Source organism: Arvicanthis niloticus, chromosome 11 (assembly GCF_011762505.2).
Source record: "Arvicanthis niloticus isolate mArvNil1 chromosome 11, mArvNil1.pat.X, whole genome shotgun sequence".
NCBI lineage: Eukaryota > Metazoa > Chordata > Mammalia > Rodentia > Muridae > Arvicanthis > Arvicanthis niloticus.
Window position 1 is genome coordinate 43,103,719 of NC_047668.1, and position 19,338 is coordinate 43,123,056.

General features: G+C 46.9%; 1 protein-coding gene across 6 annotated transcripts in view; it reads left to right on the forward strand.

Moving 5' to 3' along the window:
* The window catches only part of Lpin1 (lipin 1), a 108,600-nt gene that overhangs the window by 15,999 nt on the left and 73,263 nt on the right, over positions 1-19,338 (forward strand). For all 6 annotated transcript variants that reach the window (XM_076942107.1, XM_076942106.1, XM_076942108.1 and 3 more), the window contains exon 2: positions 13,530-13,586. In XM_076942107.1, coding sequence (XP_076798222.1) covers positions 13,530-13,586 — 57 coding nt within the window. The remainder of the gene's footprint in view (positions 1-13,529; positions 13,587-19,338) is intronic.

The following is a 19,338-nucleotide window of genomic DNA, read 5'->3' on the forward strand; positions in this document are numbered from 1 at the left end:
TGGGTGGCTTTCCAGCATGCCCTTGGGCTTTGGGTGGCTTCCCAGGTCAGGCAGGCAAGGTGGTGGCCTTGGAGTTTTGCTCCGTACAAGACTGACTGTGTCATTATTTTCTCCCAAGCAATGGAACCCCCTTGAACTAGAATTCTACCCAGGTCTTGGCTTTCTAGGGATATGGGAATCTGTATTCTCAGGTAGTTCATTCCCATATGCAGCAAGACCTAACCCCGGGCAGGCTCGAGGTGGGGTGGGGCACTCTTGACTGCTGACTGCCTTGGCAGGGACCCAGTTGACTGTGGATAGCCTCATTCACGCTTGGTAATGCCACCATGGCAGTCTCAGGAGGCCAGAGGCTTTCAGAGGAGGAACTGGATGTTCTAGAGGCCAAAGGGCTTTGTCTGAGTTATTTATTTAAAACTTCTCTTCTGACCACAGCTACTATAGGTGGCTACCATGCACCTACCTCTTCTAAGAAATATAAAAGAACAGTCCAGGCACCTCCAGGACAGTGTCTAGGCACTGATGTCGTCAGAAACAGAGATTTCTCCACACTTGGGGCTGCTGTTTCTACTGATAAACTTTTGCTTTTGAGTTGATGACTTAAGAGTCAGATGTCACAGTTGTCCGTGGCACAATGCCATGCAGCCGCACTGTGACCATTGACTGACTTCTTTCCTCCCACACCACAAAGTGCAGCATGCAGCTGGCAGTTTGGGGCTGACCTTCCAAAGAGGAGCTCCGCAGACCTGCTCAGCTGGAACCGGTTGTGCTATGAACAAGGTCAAGGCTTTGCATTTTATAAGCAGAAGGCTTACTATGACAGCTAAGGTACCCAAGGCAGATATCAAGCACCTACTCTTAGTGAGTTTTCCTGCTGTGAGGCCAAGTCCACAGATGCCTCATTCGTATGCGAAATGTTGTGTTATTTCAGTAGCAAAGAAATGGAATCAACTCAGGTGTCCATCATCAATAAATTGATAATGAAATTTATACATATGCACAATGGTTTTTTTTGTTTGTTTGTGTTTGTTTTTTGAGACAGGGTGTCACTATATAGCTCAGGCTGTCCTGGAACTCAGGCTGTAGACCAGGCTGACCTCAAACTTACAGAGATCTGCCTGTCTCTGCCTCCTCCCGAGTGCTGGGATTAAATTAAAAGAGTGAACTACTATAAAGAAAAATGAAATTATGAAATTTACAGGAAGAAAGATGAACGGAGCTTTGAAGATGTATGAAGTGAGGACAGCCAGATACACGTGTGTGCAAACACACACAAACACACACACACATACACACACATACACACACACACACAGCAAAACAAAAACAAACAGACAAGCACAATGTGCTCTCTCACAGACACGTGAATCCTGGCTTCTAGTTTTTATCTATGTGTATGTCTGTGGAAAGGATGTGGGTAGCAGTCAGGAAACTAGAGGAGGAAGGAGGTTTTAAGGGAGGTGGGTGGGAGAGTAATGGAACACATATAATATGCAATTGGGAAAAAAAGGAATAGGGGAGTGGATGGACACCGCCAGGATCAAGTCAGGGAGATAAGAGAGATGGGGGTGAGGGTGGAGCCACAAGAACTAAGTATGTATAAAAATACCGCAGGGAAACATGTTACTTTGAATGCAAATTAAAAATAAAGCTTAAAACTTAAGACTGAAAATTTGTATCTCTCTGCAGCCCGGAGTCACAGGCAGACACTTCAGGGGACTATTTCTTGCAGAGAAAAAAAAAAAAATTCTTGTGTTGAAAGAAATGCCTTACAGGTAGACTTCAGCTTGATGGGTGCAAACTAGCGAGGTTACCCATACCCCGTACTGGACAGATGACGTCATGAGGGGTCTGGAGTCCATGAGACACATGGGAGCAAGATGGCAGAATGGGGAATGAAATCTCATCTTCCCAGCCCTTCCCGGTGGTCACAAAGTTAGCACTCTTTCCCACTCTTCAAGCCTGTGATGTAGCTGATGGCATTGACATCACACATATTGGGAAGGTCTAAGTGTGGTGACTTCCGGCCATTAGCATAGTGATGTCACCCTTGCTCTCTATACATCACGGTCATGAGTCAAGGGTCATCAAGTGATTGCAGCATGTACCTTGTTCTAAAGAACAAGGATGATGAGGCTGGGAGCTGCCTTTGGTGAGCTCCCAGATTAATGAGGGAACAGGCAGAATAGGGAAAGGCTACATCTACCTGCAGGAGCTCTGTGACGAGTGAGACGGGAGCTAAGGATGAGACTAGCTGGCCTGGGGGAAATGAGTCAACTTTTCTGAAACTGTTTCACTAAAATGGAAACAAACAAAACAAAAAGACCATAATGATGGTGCTCTCAATGCTTAGACAATTAAATGTGCTCAGTAGAAAAACATGGCGCAGCATTTAGCTAGTCTAGGAGGAGGAGTTTATGTTTCTGTCATGGGTTGCCTGCCTTGATACTCAGGTTAGAAGCTTCTACAGGTGCAAGCCAATGGACTCCATGTGTCAGGCTCACTTCAGTGCCAGGATCACTGTCCATTGTGCACGCTCACCTGGTGCCCAAGAACACACTCTTACTCAGGTACAGCCTCAAGTTGGTCCCGCTACAGAAACAGCTCAAAATACTAGATGCTTGGAGGACTAGACCAACCTTGATCAGGGGTATGACACCCACAATGCATGTTCCACACCCCTGGTTCATGTGATAATGGTTTCTCCCTCTGTTCTACTGCTGCCTATCCCATGGGCCTCAGCATGTACCTCTCAGGAGGCAGAGACTGAGAGAATAAGACATTTGGAGCAGGGCAGATCTAGTTCAGTCTGCTTTGGGGCAGTGTACAATGTGTAAACTTGGACAGGTCCCATAAAGCCGCTTTAAGTCTTGGTTTCTTCATTTCTAAATGGACAAGCTCCCAGGGAAGTGGCAGGCTTGAGAAAGACACACGGCTGCATCTGTGGTGCAGAATAAGGATCATGGCTGATGCTCACTGACAGATGAAGATTGCGAACTGTAGCTCATCTTTCTTTCCTGGTGTTCCTGGCTCCTCTGTGGCTATGGCTGGATTTTCACTGTCTCTACTGTGGACAAGACACTTCTTTGATACCCTGAGTCCTTCAGTTTCTTCCTAGTTTTCTCTTCCTGAGTGATCAAATTTCTTCTCTTCGTCAATTCATTCTCCCCAGGCCTTGAGCTGTATCTCACTACTCACAATCTCAAGACGTCCCTGCTACGTTTCTTGATTTCGCTCTTCTCATGTCTCCCTGTGTTGTCTGGTCCTCCCAAGTTGTCTTCCCTACATTTAAAAAAACAAAAAACAAAAAACAAAAAACAAAACAAAACAAAACAAAACCAAAAACAAAACAAACAAAAAAAACAAAAAAAACAATCCCTTCTTTCTCTAAAACATACATCATGCTAAATTGCGGAGGATACCAGCCTCTGAGCTTCCTCCCTGTTTACCATGAGTGATCCAAGCATCCTGTCTCCATCTTCACAAAAATCACCACATGAGCTCGGCACTTAGCACAGGCATGGCTCACAGTAGGCGTCTAGTGTATGTGAGACTGGACTTGACCAACCCAGTCTCCAGTACCCGTGCTCTAACTGCTACAAGCTCTTAGGTTTGTCCTCAGCACAGGACCCAGGTGGCCCATACTGGGGGACTGTCATACCAAAGAGTTATTGCCCTGTTCTTTTGCTATTTAGTGACACACTAAACAGTAACAGCCAAACAATGAAAGTCTAATAGTTGTCAAATTCAGACAGCATTCTGGTTTCTGAACTAATTTCCCCATTGCTGCTGTCATTTAACCCTTGCATTAACTGTGTGTCACCATCTCTCTTACAGCAGAGGAACAAATGTGGGTGATGGTCAGGGTTGAGCTCTGCTGGTCAAACCCCAGTCTTCTAGATTGCATCAAGCTGGCTGCATCACTTCTTGGGGTAGGGGAATCCAGGGCTGATTTGTCTGTTCTGGTCGGCAGACGTCTATTGGTCTAGGCCATGCTGTCTTGCTGAACTAACCTGTACAGTGTCTGGCTGTCAGTACACCAATGCCACTCTGCTTGTCTCCACTAAGTTTCAGCTAGTCACGGGCTCCAGGGAGCCAGAGGTTTTAAAGATATTCAGAATTTTTTTAAAGAAGTTGTGTTAGGCGTGCAGATGTGGACATGAGTGTCATGAATGGACAGTGTGGTGACACCTTGTAGAGCAGGAGGCTTAGAGCATATAGGGAAGCAGGGGCTGTCTGGGAGGCATCACAAGCCAGGTAATACAAGGCAGATGGGGCTTCTATGGGAAAGAGGGAATAAAGTGGGACACTCAGGCTAGAATCAACCAGCCTATATCATCTTAGACAGAGGAGCTGACCTCACTGTGTGGTGACAGTCCTGAGGGGAAAAGAACACACAGTTGGTTGGAGGCTCAAGGTCTTGAGAGCCCAGAGAAGTGGCAGTTGGAGGCAAGGTTCTGACTTTGGTTTGCTTGCAAATGGCTGCCTTGCAGACAAGGCCAGCCCTGGGAGGACATCAGTGCAGCAAAACGTAAGAAGACAAGAGAGCAGAGGGTGCAGCTCAGTGGTGGCACATGTGTCTAGCATTTGTGAGAGCCTGCCTTCTGTCCCCAGTACCTCAAAACCCAAAAACCTTCCAAACAGATGGAAACACACGATATGTAAGATTTTGCAGAACATGGTGGCCCATGTCTGTAATCCTAGCACTTTGGAGGCTGAGGCAGAAGAATTGCTGCAAGTTTCAGGACAGCTGGGTTGCATAGCAAAACTCTATCTCAAAGAACCCCAAAATAAATAAATTTAAAGAAGGCATGGTTAAAGCTGCCACTTGGAGTCTAGAGAGAGAGAGAGAGACAAACCTTGCCCTCCTTGACATGGTTTGTCGAGGAAAAGGCAGTGTGCAATAGAAAGCCAGAGTTTGTGGGCTGGCTAAGAGGAAGGCTGCAGTGAGAACATCCTCTTCCCTCAGTTCCCTCTGGGAATGTTTCCCTGCTGCGGAGTGGGGGTGGGGGACGACTGGAGAAGGGGTGGCTCTGAGCCAACACTCTTTGGCTTGCCTCCAGTCTTGGAGGCCAGGACTTTAGGGAGGCCAGTGAGGCTGGGATAGCTGCCTGTTGGCTCTGGATCCTAGGGTTGGCCAGTTTCCCAGTCAACCTGACCCTACACAGAAGCATCTGCGTGTGCAAACACGTGGAATCTGCATGGTGCCTTTCGTAAATAGCCAGGTGGGTGACTGAGCCATGGGATCAATTTCACTCAGAGAATCATTTTGTCATAAACACACACACACACACACACACACACACACACACACACACACACACACACACACACACACACGGGGTAGAGGACAGGGATCACACATGGGCCAAAACTGTCCATACAGACAAGACAGATATTCTTGCCCAGACAGGCAAAGTCACTGTCCCTGTCACCTTCCAGGTATATGCAGGCCACTGTTCAAAGAATCACCCAGTCCAGACTGTCTTCCTGCTCCTGTGTACATGTTCTGTTCTGGCTGTTTACTCTTCTGGAACATGCTGCTCCAATACTTACTGGCTTGCATATGGGGAAGCCTCTGATGTTTTGCTAACTGGACACGATGTGCCTGGCAAGCTTGCCTTCTAAACAACTATGTTTATGCCCATAGGTTAGTAATGTTCTCAGCTTTGGTCACAAACACTTTTTGTGTGTGTGTAATAGTTACTGAAGAGATTCAGAACCAGTCATAGTGTGAAGAAGTGACTGTGATTGTTATCCCTAAGTGGGACGACTATACCTCCTCTAAGGCTTGGGGGACATTATAGAAGAAGGGGAAGAAAAAAGTGTCAGAGAGGCCACTGGCATGGCTAGGTGCCACCAAGCGCCTGATGACCTGAGTTTAATTCCTGGAGCTCATGTAGTGAAAGGAAAGAACTGAGTCCTGCAAGGAGCCTGCTGACCTCCATGCTGTTGTAGAGGAGCAATGAGACCCAGACCCAAAGACTTAAACGTTTTAAAGAGTCAGAAGTGGGCTGGGCACTGTAGTGCAGGCTTTTAATCCCATCTTTCAGGTGGCAGGTGGGTCTCTGTGAGTTCAAGGTCAGCCTGCATTATATAATGAGACTCTGTTTTTAAAAAGAAATGTACAAACTGGAGGAAGTACTTGGGGAGCAGTGGGGTAGTGCTGAGTTCTGGGCATGACAAGATCACCGCACTCTTGAATTTATAGCAGCTATGTTACCTGCACAAGAGTGGGCCCATGGACATCTTGTCTTGAAGGGGGATGGGGGACTCGTGTATTTTAGTTAGGGTTTACTGCTGTGAACAGACACCATGACCAAGGCAACTCTTGTAAGGACAACATTTAATTGGGGCTGGCTTACAAGTTCAGAGGTTCAGTCCAGTATCATCAAGGTGGGAACATGGCAGCATCCAGGCAGGCATGGTGCAGGAGGAGCTGAAAATTCTATATCTTCATCTGAAGGCTGCTAGCAGAATACTGGCTTCCAGGCAGCTAGGATGAGCTCACGACCACAGTGACACACCTACTCTAAAAGGGCCACACCTTCTAGTGGTGCCACTCCCTGAGCCAAATATATGCAAACCATAACATCATGCGACTCCAACTCTCCCTGAGGACTCATAGTCAAGTGATGGTTGCTGGCGAGGTGTCTGTGTTCCTGTAATCGACACCCCCACCCATGCCCCTGCAAACAGCTCTGACCCATGCTCTTGTAAGTAACCCTGATGAAACTCATTGGGTCATTAAAAAAAGACATGAAGGTTGAAGGAAGGCCGGGTGGGAAGAGAAAGAGGACCGGCAGGAGGAGGGGTGCATGAGAGACTAATGAGCTGGGGTGACGAGCATCAGAATATGCTCTCTACATGAAGGAAAGCATCACAATGAAACTCACCATGCATAATCAATATATGATAGTGAAATCAATATATGCTAGTGAAAACATTAACTATTTCATGTCTAGAATGTGTGTGGGATTCAGTTCTATGATTCTTCTGCCCCTTGGGGTTGGCCCACTCAGTGGTTCCTGTCAGCTAAATGATCTGGTTTGTAACAACCCATCTATGCCTGTGGGAGAAGAGAGCTGGAGGGCCCAGGACAGTGGGCCCCTGAGGGGTGACACTGCAGAGCCAGGGCCCCTACTTGGTGTCCAACACTTCAAGAAAAAGCATGGCTTGAGACAGAAGAGGATGATGTGAGGACTCTCACAACCTGAGCTGTGAGGAGGTTGTCATGGGTCCTTCATGTTATTGACAAGGTCAGCCACTCAGGGTGGCTCAGGTTTAAGGGGAGAACTCCGATACCAAGAGTCACCAAGAATCTGAAGGCATTGTTAATCTAGAACAGATGTATGTCCATGTGCCTCTCTCTCTCTCTCTCTCTCTCTCTCTCTCTCTCTCTCTCTCTCTCTCTCTCTCTCACACACACACACACACACACACACACACACACACACACACACACAAATCTGCACAGCTCATGGAAGCTCAAGCCTGCCTTCTCTGTCAGCAGGGTATATGTAGGCTGGAATTAGCAGGCCCTGTGATGACTTTGGGACAGAACTAGGAGTTCACAGGCTCCCTGCAAGTGTCTGTCCCAGGTCTTCATGATTTTCTGTACGTTTCTGCCATGGGACTTAAATCCATCATTATCTTCTGTACCTCTTGATGAATCTACTGATATCTGGTATCCCCTGAATGGAGTATCCACGAAGTCTGGACCCACAAGTCAAGTTGTGCATACCCACAGGAGTCAGTGAATGTTGGAGCAGGTAGCACCATGCCCCTCACTGCACTCTAAGACATGGGGCCAAGTCCTTGGTGGATCTTCTTTGGATTTCACACAGTCCTGGGCTCTTCCTCTCCAGCATCCTTTGTTAGATCTGTTCTGTGGAATGTACCCAGCCTTGCTGAGGGTGTCCTGCAGAAGCCACACATTTATGTGAACATTGGGTGAGGCCTGGGGACTTCAGCTCTCCTACATGTCAATAAGAGGATGTGACTAGGAACAGAGAATAGAAGGGAACTCTTGGACCCGAGGCAGAGGCTGCAGAGGGAGCTGAAGGATCCCTGTCTCCCCCTCCCCCCCGCCCCCACATCGTTTTAGGGAATGTGTTTAAGAGTAAGGCTGTGCTATTTCCTCCCACAGTCATCAGCCTGAAATACAGTGGACATTCTGGCTTTGAAGTTACTGAAACCATGGACAAATCCTAGCTCACCCCCCACCCCCACACACACAATCTGCTGGTTGTATAACGAGCTAATTCACTTGACTCTCTTAGCTCCAGTGTCTTCCCTTGAATGTTGAGAAAATTATACCTCTGTTCTTCCATTCAGCAATATTTAATGACTACCTACCATGGCCCAAGGCTTCAGTGAATTCGATGACAAGAATAGGCCATGCTCCTTATGGAGGAGGCTGTCATTAGGCAGACACTTGTGCAAACGAATGCACATTGTCAAGCTGTGCTAAGTGCTATGAGGGGAGCATGCAGGTGCTCTGAGAAGGTACAGTTCTCCGTGATCATGTTGCGGAGGTCAAGGGTAGCTTTGCTGAGGAGCTGACACATTTGGCCAGCTGAAGTGTAGCCCAGGCAGGAGGAATGGCCTGTGTGAAGATGAGGAGGCTGTGCTCAGAAGCTGAAGGAGCTACAGAGTGTGGCATAAAGAGGAAGGATGGAGATGGAAGAAAGGCTGCTCTCCTTGACCTTCCAACTGGAAGGTTTTCCAGGGTGATTCAGTACAGGCGATGTCATGATAGCTTGCTCTGGCCAGCCCTGAACCTCAGTTTAGCTGGAGACAAGGGCCCACCGAGACAGGGTTAGACTCACTCAAGACTAACTATTATGGTGTATTATTAAGAAAGCAAGGGGCTGGGGAGATGGCTTGGGGGGTTAAGAGCACTTGCTGGTCTTCCAGATGATCTTCCAGAGGACTTTGATTTGATTCCTGGAACCCACATGGTGGTTCAAAGCCATCTATAACTGCAGTTTCAGGGGATCTGATAACCTATACTGACCTCTGCGGGCACCAGGCACTCACATGGTAGACATATACATGCAGACAAAACATTCAAAATACAGAAGATAAATCTTTAAAAACTTAAAAAAAAAAAAAAAAGGTTCAGACGTGGGCTGGAATGATGGCTCAGTGGTTAAGAGCACCAACTGTTCTTCCAAAGGTTCAGAGTTCAATTCCCAGCAACCACATGGTGGCTCACAACCATCTGTAATGGGATCTGATGACCTCTTCTAGTGTGTCTGAAGACAGCTACAGTGTACTTATATACATAAAATAAATAAAAAAAGAAAAAAGAAAAAGAAAAAAACTCATGCCTGTAATCTCTAAAAAAAAAAAAAAAAAAAAAAAAAGGTTCAGACGCAGCTGTTTTTCCTCCCTCCCTCCCTTCCTTTCTCCCTTCTTTTCTTCTTCCCTTCCATCCTCTCTCCCTTCCTCTTTCCTTCTCTGTTCCCCTCCTTTTGACACTGAGTCCCAGGTAGCCCTGGATAGCTTCAAACTTTCTGTGTAGTTGAGGATGACCTTGAACTTCAGATCCTCCTGATTCTCCCTTCTAAGCCCTCCCTTGCTCATTTTTTTTTTTTTTTTTTTAATGCTCTTCTGAGGAAGCCTTGGAAGGTCCCAGACTGGAGTACTGCCAGTCGGATCTCCACTCCACCATCTTATCATGTGCCCCATGGAACCTGTGGCGTGACATACGCTTCCGCCATTTTTGGTGTCCCTGTGTTTTAACCTCTAAAATCAAAACAGCTCTCATGGAAATTGGTGTTAGAGACACCGTGCCCCTGTTGGTAGAAGAATAGCTTTGGGGTTCCATCAGAAATTTCATTTTCCATCAGGGGCAGATGCATTCACTGTGAGTTTCAATTGCTGTCAGCCTTTCTAGTCAACCATGTGGGTGGGCAAATAGTCCAGATGTCACACAGAGAGACTGCTGTATACACGACCATGTTTGTGGCCCCAGAAGAATTTGAGACAGCTGTTCTCAAGCACCAGAGTTCAAGTTGAGAGTCTCACTGTAGCTTCCGATGGAGATGGGGGTTGAATAGCAAATGGAAGTCAAAGGCAGTGGTCATTTGAAACCAGAATGCCATTAAATGCCATGGGGTCATTGCAAAGGTGGGGGCAGAAAGGCTGTGAGAGCCAGAGGAACAGAAAATTGCTATGAAATTGTGTCTCCTAGAAATATCAGAGGAGCTATACCTGAGAAATCACACTAACATGGCTTCCTCAGCAAAGCCAGAACAGGGAGCTGTGTTGTAGATGTATCGGTTAAGACTGGACATCACGTCATCTCTTGGCCTCTGCATTTTGATGAATTGTGGTTTTCTATAATGGCATCTGTTGCAAAGAGAAGTTTCTCTGATGAGGGGTGAGGGCTGCACTTACCTGTGAGTACTCTTCCTCTTGTCCCATGGACTGATATTACCTCAGTCACAGCCTAGCCACGTATTGGGACTCATTTTTCTGCCTCCTGGGCATCTTTCATGCACTGAGATCCATTGAAAGCCACACCCCTCATCCTCTCTCTCTCTCTCTCTCTCTCTCTCTCTCTCTCTCTCTCTCTCTCTTTGCGTTGTGGTCCAGAGATTTTCTGCGGCAAAGATGGGGAACCTGTAAGGGTCTCCTTTGAGGAACATGTTCTTAAAATGCTGACGACAGGGCCCACTGATATCTGAACTCCTCCAGATCCTGCCCTAAGCGCCTCCTGCCCCCTCCACCATCTTCATGCTGGGGCATGCAGCAGGTTTCTGTACTCACAGGGCCCCCTAAGGCTTGGGCCTCCATTTTTTGAGCACCCCACTTCTCTGCTTGTAGAAGCCTTATCTTCTTGCTTCTCCCTGGGAGACACTCAGCTTTAGGAGGCGTGTCAGATGGTGCCTTCTGCACATCTGCACAGGGATGGAGCCTTCTCCAGTTTGAGCCCATGCATGATGGTGGGTGGCTGGCTTCCTCCTCTGTGCTTTCACTCTTCCCTACGTATATTAGTTTCCTTTTCAGTTTTTGTGAGAAAATACCCAGAGAAAGCAATGTGAGAGTCAAAGTGTTTATTTGGCTCTGGATTCTGGGTTACAATCCATCATTGTGGGGAGACTGAGGCAGCAGGAACTTGAAGCAGCTGGTCATGTTTCATCATTGGTCAACAGCAGAGGACAATGCATGCATGCATACTGGTGCTCAACTTGCTTTTTCTATGGTTACACAGTCCAGGATCTCCTGCGTAGGAAATGGGCTCACCCATAGTAGGAAGGTTATCCCACCCCAATTAATACAACCAAGATAGTCCGCCTGCTATAGCCAACTTCATCTAGGCAATCCCTCATTGAAACTCACTTGGAAGGTGATTCTAGATTCTTCCAAGTTGGTAATTAACAGTAACCATCACACTGGGCATCTCTTGAAGGTCAACTTTGGCCATATTTTTTTTTTTTTACTTGCCTTTCTGTTTACCACTAGATCCTAAGTGACTTGCCGAGTCCCATCTCACACATCTCTGTGCTCCCAGAACCAAGCAAAGCACAGGACCCTGACAGGCACTCAACACAAAATGGTGCAGAACATCACCATCAGCCAGCCAACAAGCATGGGTCAGGAAAGCTAGCCCAGTCAAAGAGGTAGCAAGATGGGTGGGGGCGGGACTACAAGGCTTGGTTATTTAGAGTTGCATTAGTTGAGCTCAAATCATGTATTGTGATGGCTAGTATTAACTGCCAACTAGACACAATCCAGACTCCCCTGGGAGAAGAATGGGCATCTGAGCGTGCCTGTGAGGGACGATCTTGTCCTTGTGAAATGTAATGGGGAGACTATTTTGAACTGCAGGTGGAACCATTTCCTAGGCAGGGGAATCCTGTACTGAATAAAGTGGAGAATGGAGCTGAGAACCAGCCAGCAGGCAAGCATGTGTTACTATCTGCTTCTTGATTGTGGATGTAATGTGACCACCTGCTTCAAGCTCCTACTACCCTGACTTGCCTATCATCATGAACTTGAACTGTCAGCCGAAATAAACCCCATCTCCCTTAAGTTTCTTTGCTAGGGCATTTTATCACAACAGTGGGAAAGAAATTAATAAAGGCATGTTCTGGACAAAACTGGGATGTAATTAATTAAAGGCTCTGGACAGCTAGCATGTTCTTTAGAAAGCTGGGCTAACCCTGCATGGTGATACACTCTAGGTGGTGCTAATTGGGTCCTTTGCAGAAGAGATGGTTGTAGGTCTCCTTTAACATGGTTACACTGTACCGGGAGTACTGACAGCTATGCCAGGGAACTAGGCTTTGCCCTTTAGTCTCTGTGGACTCAGTTCATACGATGCCCATACAATGTTCATAGGATCCCCTTTGGGAGGGGAACAAGCAGGCTGTGTACCCTGTTAACTCCTAAGAAACAGGTGTGGCTGCTTTCCTGAGTTCTGGTCCCATTGCTAACTCTCTGCCTGACCTGTAGCTTCACCCACGTGTTGTGTGGTAGGATGATGGGATGGAGAAAGAGAGAAGGAATGGGGTTCGTGACCACATCACATTCTGGATGCCAAAGAAAATCCACGCTTTCCGTGTGCTGCTTAGTCCTGAATTCTTTATTTAAAAAAGCTGAGCTGCAGCTCTCTGTGGTAAAGTGCATTGCTCTGCGGTTTTTAGCACAGTCACTGGTTGTCTAGTCCTCACTACTAGCCGGTTCTAGAGTGTTCCCATTGACTCTTCTAAAAACTTGTTTGGCTGTTAACTGCTCTTTTTTTTTTTTTTTTTCTGAGATTGGATCTCACTCATGCTATAGTGCTGGCTGGCCGGGAACTCACTATGTAGCCTAAGTGGGCCACAAGCTCTCTATAGTCCTCCTGCTTCACTTTTCTGAACACTGGATTACAGATGAGAGTTGCCATGTATGATTGTTGTTCTCTCTCCCTCTCTCCCCACTCTGTGTGTGAGTGTGTGTGTGTGTGGATGCCAATCAATGCATATGCAGAATCCAAATCCAGAGAAGGATATTAGGTGTCTTCCTTGGTCATTCCTCCCTTTGTTGCCATGGGACCAGCTCACTGTTTCAGCTGGCTAGTGAGATCCTGAGATCTGCTTTTTTTCCACGACCCCAGTGTTGGGGTTATGCACACCCATAGCCATGCTCACCATATTTTATAAGTGAGTGCTGGGGATTCGAACTCAGGTCCTCGATGTGCGCAGCAAATATTCTTATCCACTGAGCCATCTCCCTTGCACCCTACCTGGGGCTTGTGAGTCTCTCACTAGCCTGGGTTGCAGATGATTTGGCTACATCAGCTGGCCAGCAACTCTCTGCCTCCCTAGTGTGAGGATTACAAACTCAGACCACCATGTTCAACTTTATTCTATGGGTTCTGGTGTTTGTAGAGCAAGTACTTTGCTTGCTGAGCCATGACTCCAGCTCCATTATTTTTCTTCTGGATATGTAAAAACATAAAGACTTTGACATATAATCAGGTCATGGTTTACTTATTGTGTATCTCTAACTTCTGTTTTTTTTTTTTTTCCTTTCAGATCCCAATAATGAGAGACCCCGGATGGATCCGAAGCGTGTGGCCTTCAAACATTAACGTAAGTACAGCAGTAATAAGATCTTCTTTCAATTTCATAGGTCAAGATGAAACCTTCCTTGTCACAATGCAGCTTCCCACTGTAGGAAAGCCCAGTCTTCAAAGCAGGGACTGTGCCATTCGGTGGATGTTTCTAGAGCACTCCCTATGTTTCATAAGCCTTGCCCCGGCAGCTAACCACTTTGCCTGGCTTCTGATTTTTCCTCCTAGCCCATCCCCCTCCAGACACAGATGGGATTTTGCCATCTCCCCAATTAAAAACCATCCTCTAAGCTTTAGATTCTAAGGGCTCCTAGCATAGTGGGAGAAGGTCCACATCAACACTCATGCCTTTGGTTGCTCTGGTCACAAGTGTCTAAGAGCCTTGTTAGCAAAACCTGAGCTCTTCATAGCTTCCTTTGGGTCCTGCTGTGGACTCCTTTCTTCTTGAAGCTAGTCTAAGCCTTGGGTTCCACCCCTTCCCCTCATCTCTAGAATTATACTCTGCCCTTGTTCTCTTCGTCCCTGGAGCCTGTCTTTGTAGATCTTCCCACACACCATATTCAGCAGCCTGATGCCCATTGTAAGTTGTTACAGCTCAGATGGAAAGGTATCCTGGCAGCCGGAAGCCAAGGACTACCACAGAGTCTCACTGCACAACAAACTTTACACAACAGATTTATTGGGAAGGAAAATCAAGGAGGGTGGCTGCCTCTGCTCAGATGAGAAACAGCAAAGAACTGAGCAGGAGGTAGGCTATCTTGGGAGGCTTGGGGGGGGGGGCAGAGCTTTCCAGGGTGGTCTGGGATTGGAAGGATTATTTGGCCTAATTTGGGGGCAAGCTCAGTGACTGGGATCTTGGAAATGGTCCTGCTATCTCCCAAGTCCTTTTCTTAGTCTACAGTTCCTTTGCCCTGGTGCTTGGCATAGTTTCAAAAGCATCATACAGCACATTACAGCCCATGGTTGTTAAACGTTCGAATCATCCAGAGGAGGCAGTGGCTTTGAGGTCGAGAGACTGTTGTAGTAGTCCGATGAAAACCGAGGCTTACTTGACTCAAATGCAGTTTGTTCCTTACCTTGAGGTTATAAACCAAACAGCAACACTTTGGGTCTGCCTTTAAAGAACTCACAGGCTGGGGGGATTCAGGAGAAAGGTGTGGACTAAGGCTTCCAGAGGACCTCAGAAGCCTAGTGAGGTGCTTGCCCAAGTAAGGGATTCATCCTTGTGCTGATCCTGAGGGCCCTGTGTAGCGAGTGAGGAAGGAAGCTGAAGGAGACAGAGCTCCAGGAACTCTGTAAGGGATGAAGTTCTACTTCTAAGCTGGAGAGAGTAATGGGCCCAATGGAAGGCCAGGAAGCCTGAGTAGTGGGCAGTTAGTGGCAGTTGAGTCTGGAACGGGAACCAGTGTTCTGTGAGAAGGGGCAGGGAGTCTCTGGGTAAGCAGTACTACTTCTGTGGATGGCAGTGTAGTCTGGTGGTTGTGGAAGCAGCTTGAGGTCACTTCCTGTGGCCAACTCCCTAGTCTACAGAACTTGAGGTAGAAGCCATGGTTACCAGGTTTCCAGCCAACTTCTGGCCCAACATGCAGGCCAGTGGTTATGGTTCACAGGCAAGGCAGGTGAGGGAAGTAGCCCACTGGTCCTGGATATGGCACCATTCGCAGAACTAACTCACCCTAACAGGGCAGGACACAGAGGGCAGAAGACCCAAACTGGATATCTTGCTTAAAGGGCAAAATTACAGAACATCTTTATCACCAAGGTAGGGGATGAAATCTCAACTCATCGCTGTTGCTCTGCCACTGCAGTCTATGAAAGACATTGAGAGAGATGTCTAACAACCTACCAGCCTCCTGTGTACACTAGACAATCACTTAATCTCACACGAGTCCTTGCTGCTTCCCACAAGCCTCTGCATTAGGAGAGGAGAGTTAACAGCTTGTCTGAGGTGGATAGAGAACGATTAGGAGCAATTTTAGAGCAAGGTCTCCAATATAAGGTGAGTCTTCTGAGGAACAATGGAAGAGCCCTAGCAGTTGGCTGAGCATGAGGTAAGAAATGGCACCAGGCTCCAGGACTGGAGAGGGGAGCCATTGGAGATACAGAGAGAATGGGAGGAGATGGTAGGAGCTGATACCAGTGACCAGGAAGACTTACCTGGCCTTTTAGGGACCTCAGATAATGGGATGTTTACCTTGACACTATGTTTGCTTCCACATCTGATTAAGTCTCTGTTTCAGTAGTGATGGTCACTGTGTCAACTTGACAGGACCCAGAATAACCTGGAGGAGAGTCTCAGTGAGAGAGGTTGTCTAGTTCAAGTTATGTCTGTGGGGCATTGTTTTGATGACGAGTGGTAATTGATGTGAAAAGCCCCAGTCCACTGTGGGTGACACCATTCCCTGCTTAGGACTCCTGGACCGTGTAAGAGTAGAGGAAGTAAGCAGAGGACTAAGCATGCACATCTTCATTCCCTCTGTGTTCTTGACTGTGGATGTGACTATTTGCTTTCGTTTCCTGCCTTGACTTCCCCACAGTGATGGACTGTCACTCACCTGAGACTGTGAGCTAAAGCAAACATCTTCTCTTCTGGGCTGCTTTTGTTAGGGTATTCTATCACAGCAACAGACAACCAGCAGATGGGTGAAAATGGCCCTCCTGTTCCCAATATTTAGTTTTTACATTCTAAAAACTTGAGTCTTATGCTGGCTAGTTTTATGTCAACTTAACACAGGCCAGAGTCATCAGAGAGGAGGGAGCCTCAACTGAGAAAATGCCTTCATAAGATCTAGTGGTAGACAAACCTGTAAGGTATTTTCTTAGTGACTGATGGAGAAGAGCCCAGCCCATTGTGTGTGGGGCCATCCCTGGTCCTGGGTTCTAATCGAAAGCAAGCTGAGCAAGCCATGTGGAACAAGCTTGTCAGCAGCAACCCGTCCATGGCCTCTGCATCAGTTCCTGCCTCCAGGTTTCTTGCCTGCTTGAGTCCCTGCTCTTGCTTTTGATGATGGAGCTGTGCGTGAAATAAACCCTTTCCTCCCCAAGTTGCTTTGGTCATGGTGTTTCATCACAGCAATGATAACCTAAGACACACCTTTTGAAGCAGAGGAAACATAGCACATGTTGGTCTGTCCTGTTGATGTGCTTCCAGCTCTGTGGTTTTCTCCTTATCAGGAATTTTGAGTGAAATCCCCTCAGGTATCTGGCAATATTCATGCTTTCTTATCTCAGAGCCAATTGCTGGTTTTTTTTTCCTTGTTTGTTTTAAATATCAGTTTGTGGGGAGTGTTGATTACCAACAGGCACCTGCACAGTCCGTTACAACCATGACGGTTTTAACTTTCATATAACCATAAAGTATAGAGCTTTTATTTTCTATTCAGTGCCTTCTTGGGTTTTCTAGAGATGCCCCAAGGCATTGCCTCATCTGTCTGTGGTCACACTGTAGTAACAGGTCAGTTTCCTGTCTTCTTCTGTTTCTAGCTCTCCACATAGCCATCTCTTTTCCCACCCCAGAGGGCACCTTGGTTTGGACTCTCCTTGGTGTCTCTTCCCAGAGGCCTGGGATCTGTTGTTGGGTTGGATCTTAACTTCCTCGAGGGTAGAATCATCTCCTATGTACTTGCTACTAGGCTCAGCATATTGTAAGCATCAAGATGGTCTCTGACAAGGGTGGCAACACCTTCCATACTGTGGCAGGGCTCATTCATGTATTTTCAGTGTGATGAGCGTTTATTTTACCACAGCTTTATTTGTGATTATGATGAGCCTATTTGTAGTCAGGCATGACACTTCATGATGTGATAATTAGTCATTCATTAGAAAATATTTGTTGAAACTTGAGTGCCAGGTACAGTTTAGATACGTTAAAAAAAAAAGTCAATAGTCTTTATTCTCTTGCTGTAGCTGCCTACTGAAGAGTGATTCATACCAGTCATGTGTGCAGATGAAACATTGCGTTTGGAATCCAGTTGAGCAGCACAGTGAGAGTCTCTGACAGAACCGATGTAGTTTTCTGAGGGTGGGCATAGTGATACTTACAGTGTGGTCAAAGGTGAGCTTGGGGAAGACCCTTTCCCCAAGGCTGTTCTGAATAGAGAATGGCTCACCATCACCCATGCTTCGGGCTTTGAATGAGGGAAACTTTTAAGTACAAAGTAAGCAAAAGTAAAGAAAGAAACTGCAAGCCTCAGAAGCAGCAGATTAAAGAGGAAACATCAACAATTCAGCAGGTTTAGGGTATGCAGCAGAAATAACTTGTGGATGGCTTGCAGAAGTCACGAAGGTTGTCCTGATTGAAAATTCCTAGGCAGAGTAGAGCTGTCTCTCTGTGGGTAAGCTTCTCAGCTGGTCCCCTACCTCAGGACCAGAGGACCTGCCCCCAGAACAGGGCATCTTAGAAGATGCTTGATATAAGCATACTGAGTCTGAGACAAGGAGCTGGGGAGCCTCCACATCCCCAGAGTCTTCTTTCACCAAGTACAAATACATGGTCATTTACAATATAATTGATGTTACAAGGTGTGCAGTGTAGACAAAGGCACGGTGGCAGAGGGGCTTCACAAGAGTGAAGAATGAAAGTGACCCAAAGAAGCTTGAACCCAGAGCTAGAGGGAAAGTGGCACCGCCGCCAGGGTCGTGATGGCTGGCTTCTGATTGGTCAGACATTTGGCGAAGATGCAGAGCTGTATCTGAGTTTGTGCTCTCCTGGAGCCGTGGAGCGGTGGAGCCGGGCAGCCCCAGCTCTCTTGATTGCAGTAGAGTGTATCAGTGGCTTAGCTGGTTCACCCAGCGTCAACAGTGAACTCCACAAAGCGAATGTAAGAGAGGAGGATTCTTAGGGGTGGGGCCATTCCAAGGGCAGCCTCAAACTCGTTCCTCATGTAAGTGACTCAGGCAGAGAGACTTCATGCTAATTTCCTTCCTCTGCAGTGATTCTAACACCCCTTTAGGTGCTTAGGGATAGTTAGCGACACCCTTCAAGTTGACAGTTGCATACAAATGGTGAGGGTACAGACACCGAGGCCATCTTGTGAGTTCCCTCCTCATAAACACCCAGTATGGAGTTTCTCTGTGTCTAGATCATCCTTGATGGGGATGGGAGGAGAGGAAAACCACTGAATACCACCGAAGCCCAGCAAGGTAAAGTCATAGCAGCCTGGCTCTTCTCCAGGTTTACCTGTGATCTCCTCAGATGAGGAACAAGGCAGGTCCCTATAGACTTCTCAGACTCCATTGGCAAAACATACAGCAGTTCACTTCAGAAGGCAGAGAGAGAGAGAGAGAGAGAGAGAGAGAGAGAGAGAGAGAAAAGAGAGAGGGGGAGGGAGAAGGGGGAGAGGGAGGGAGACAAGGACACAGAGAGAGACAGAGAGAGGGAGTGCAGGAAAGTCAGTCCTCCTGCTGTGTGTGTGTGTGTGTGTGTGTGTGTGTGTGTGTGTGTGTGTAGGTTGCAAGAGTAGAGATCAGATATGGAGCGATGGGGAGATGAGTGATATTGGTATTGGGGTACATGATGTGAAACTCAACAACAAATCAATAAAAAGTTAAAGAATTATAACTTCAGGTGGAGATAAATAATTCGAATGAATCCCCCAAAGTTTGATATAGAAAGGTCATTACACTGCAGTCATTGTAGAAGAGTCTGGTGCTCAGTAGGAATTATTCACGAATGTTTTAGGTACAATCATTCTTTTAGAGGACAGCTCAAGATGTTAGATTTTCACATGACTTACTAAGAGGGGTTATCCCATAAGGACAAGCAAACAAAT